At 37.7% G+C, this 3,227-nt stretch overlaps 1 protein-coding gene across 1 annotated transcript; it reads right to left on the reverse strand.

Moving 5' to 3' along the window:
• Positions 1 to 432: 432 nt before the first annotated feature.
• On the reverse strand, positions 433 to 2,966 carry LOC133805570 (G-type lectin S-receptor-like serine/threonine-protein kinase LECRK3). The gene is made up of 4 exons (XM_062243750.1): positions 2,939 to 2,966; positions 2,636 to 2,723; positions 1,478 to 2,020; positions 433 to 1,372 (listed from the first exon to the last, which is right to left on the reverse strand). Exons 1-4 carry the CDS (start codon positions 2,964 to 2,966, stop codon positions 433 to 435), a joined length of 1,599 nt encoding a protein of 532 aa, XP_062099734.1.
• Between the last annotated feature and the right edge of the window lie 261 nt (positions 2,967 to 3,227).

The raw sequence follows: 3,227 nt of genomic DNA on the forward strand, positions 1-3,227 counted from the left end.
TTTATTAAATATATGATAAAAAAGAAACAATTTATAAAATGCAAAAAATGATATTTTCCTTCTCAATTCTCACGTTCGTGTACATATGTAATGCTATTAATTTTAGTTTGAAGAGTTATTAGTATGACTGACGTTTTCGTGAATTCATAAACTGATTTTTAAAATTTCGTCAATTATAAATTTAATGATTATTGTAGTCTATTAATCTCCATACATGTAAACACCAATATTGTTAAAAACTCTAATTTTAATATATAGAAAAAGAGAACGATACAAATATCTTTTAGGACTAAAAAAATGAAGTTGAACGTTAAGACCAGCACAAGTGCAAGACGAAAGTGCTTCCTAAGAGAAATTATTTCTTCAAAGAAATTTAGTCAATTATAGACATGAAATTAAACAAAGAAATTTGGTGGAGCAAGCAAAGCAACATCAAATCACATGGACACCATTGTTATAAGAAGCGCTATGGTAAGAAGTACCATTGTAAGAAGCTACACCAGGAGGAAGAGGGATATCAACAGTCCCTTCAAACATGGCCACCACCTTCTTCATTGCAGGACGAATATTTGGCTCTTCTTCAATGCACCACAACCCAATTTTGACCATTCTAAGCAGCTCTTCCTCGTCCACATCTTCATCATCTTGCAGTTGCACAAGATTTCTCACTTCATTAGCCCTGACACAATCATAGGTAAACTCCACCAAAATGGCTTCTCTCTCATGAACACTCAAATCAACATGAGGACGACAAGAAATGATCACCAACAAGACAACTCCAAAGCTATAAACATCAACTTTAGATGTGATAGCCATGTTCTTCTGCCACTCTGGTGCAACAAACCCTCTTGTTCCTTTGATCCCAATTGTTGTCCTTGTTTGATCTGGCCTTAGTAGTTTAGCCAATCCAAAGTCTACAATCTTAACTGTACGTTTTTCGTCGATAAGTATGTTGTTGGGATTTATGTCGCAATGAATGATTTGATTCTCACATTCTTCATGAAGATACAAGAGTCCTTTAGCTATGCCAAAAGCCATATTAACTCTTTCATTCCACTTTGGCTTTACCTCAGATTTGAAGAGAAAGTTTGCTAGTGATCCATTGGTCATGTACTCATATAGTAGAAGCCTATTTGATCCTTCATGGCAGTAACCAAGAAGCCTAAGTAAGTTTCTGTGGTGAGTTCTTCCAATTGATCTCATTTCGTTTTGGAATTCGACTTCTCCTTCTCCTGCAACTTTCTCTAGTCTCTTCACAGCAATGGCTCTCTCACCATTTGGCAAGTTTATTGTTCCTTTAAAGACTGTCCCAAAAGAACCCCTGCCCAATTTGTGGATGAAGCCACTTGTGGCAATTTCAAGTTCTCTCAATCTAAATGATCATAGAGAAAGTATGTCATGACCTATCAATGTCCCTTCATTTGATTTATTGGGAACTTTTTTGCAAGATTTGAATTGCTTTCTGTAGAGAAGAAACAGAGAAAATAATAAGATGGTTAAAACAACTATTATACAAGCAAGGACAAAGACAATGGTGTTTTTTCTGTGGCCTTTCTTGGGAGGCATGTTGGAATGGGAACCATAGTCACCACCATAAGGCACTTTGACTATGGTTGTTATTAAGCCTTCTGTCTCAGGCTTGGCGAATCTCAGTGGAACCATTTGTTTGCTGCACTGCTGTTTTCCGAACAAAGCCACCATGCAATTACAGTCTCTCAAGTAATCCTCTTGGCAGTCAGTCTTGTTCATGTAAGACACGACTGAGTATGAGTTGTTTTCCCATTCAAGCTCATCAAATTCAGCAACACGAAACACCTTTTCATGATCGCTTGCGCAACTATCTATGCTCGAATTCCTTTGGCAGCCAAGGTTTTTCTGGTTAGGATCAATGAAATCAAAACCAGGAAGACAAGAACAATCAGTTTCTTTACTGCTATTATTAAGAATGCAATATGAATTCAAGCCACACAAGCCAACAGGATCACACTTGTTTTCAGTTGAAATCCACTCAGCAACCCAGCTGTTGTTGTGAACCAAGTTGTGAGAATACTGTAAGGACCAATAGTTTCTGTATGACAAATTAGGTTCAGTTGCGTCTGGAATGGTCTTTTGTTATGTCTGGAGTATATGTGTTTTTAGTTAGAGTCCACGTCAGCATGTGTGCAAAGCAAGTCTGTTAGTGAGTTACAGCTGTTAGTTAGTTCGGGATTATACCTAATTGCAGCCAAGGTTATATAAGGGGCTGGGCAATTAGTTATAACCAACTCTCTTTGTTCGAATGCTTTGATTAGGAGTTTTTGCTCTGTTTTCTTTCTTCTTCTTTCATTGATTTTTTGCAGGTGTTTTCAAGAAACTCCATTGAAGATAGCTGGAGGTTTCTGTTCAAGCTCCTGGATCTAGCCGTAATTGCTGAAGGAGTTCAGCTGGGTCTTGAAGGTGTAGATCCTAAGGTTTTCGGATTTGAGAAATTGTTGAAGGGAGTTCAACACTGAAGCAAGGGGATCTTGCAACCAAGGGATTTGGTTGATTAGGGTAATAGCTTCATTGTATATTGAGATAGTTTGTACTGATTTTACATATTGAGTCTTGAACTGGTTTATGTAAAATTACTTCTGAATATAGTGAAAGTTCTTACCCTGGTTCAGGAAACCCAAGCACTAGTCGGCTGAAATGTGTTTTCAGTGCAGATGAAGCTTGTAATTCTTGTGTGTCAACTCTTATAACTGTTTAGTTAATATACAAGCATAAATCAAGATAAAGATTGTAAATCTGGAAAGATAGGCTAAAACTTAGGTTTGTCAATTAGTATCAGAGCCAGGTTGCTCTAAGTTTTTTTTCCGATCCTCCTATCTTTTCTATACTGAGATTGAGTTTTGATTTGTTTTCGTGTAACTCGCAATTTGTTTTTTTTTTTCTGGGTTCTCTAGTTGACACTGACCCCCTCTGAGTTCCGACCCTGGGAACATATTGTCTCTTGTTTTTGTTCAATTGTGTGTACAGAATGGAGATGTTTAGAGAAGGAGGTTCTACATCTCGACCCCCAATGCTTGAAGGGGCAAATTATCCTTCCTGGAAGACCAAAATGCGTGCATTCTTGAGAGCTGTAGATGAACGAGTTTGGATGGCTGTTGAAGATGGATGGAAGTGTCCAACAGTTGTTGAAGATGAGGTTGTTAAGCCTAAGCAAATGAGTCTGTGGACTGCAGAAGAAATGGAAAGGGCCAATT

Source organism: Humulus lupulus, chromosome X (assembly GCF_963169125.1).
Source record: "Humulus lupulus chromosome X, drHumLupu1.1, whole genome shotgun sequence".
Classification (NCBI taxonomy): Eukaryota; Viridiplantae; Streptophyta; class Magnoliopsida; order Rosales; family Cannabaceae; genus Humulus; species Humulus lupulus.

What these genes read in the sequence shown, in the direction of transcription:
- LOC133805570 (XM_062243750.1), bottom strand. Translation starts at nt 2,966, where the DNA reads ATGTTCCCAGGGTCGGAACTCAGAGGGG. An exon ending in AGGGTCGGAACTCAGAGGGG is followed by an intron (nt 2,724 to 2,938) that starts GTCAGTGTCAAC and finishes TTAACTAAACAG; the next exon opens with TTATAAGAGTTGACACACAA. An exon ending in ACCATCTTATTATTTTCTCT is followed by an intron (nt 1,373 to 1,477) that starts GTTTCTTCTCTA and finishes ATGATCATTTAG; the next exon opens with ATTGAGAGAACTTGAAATTG.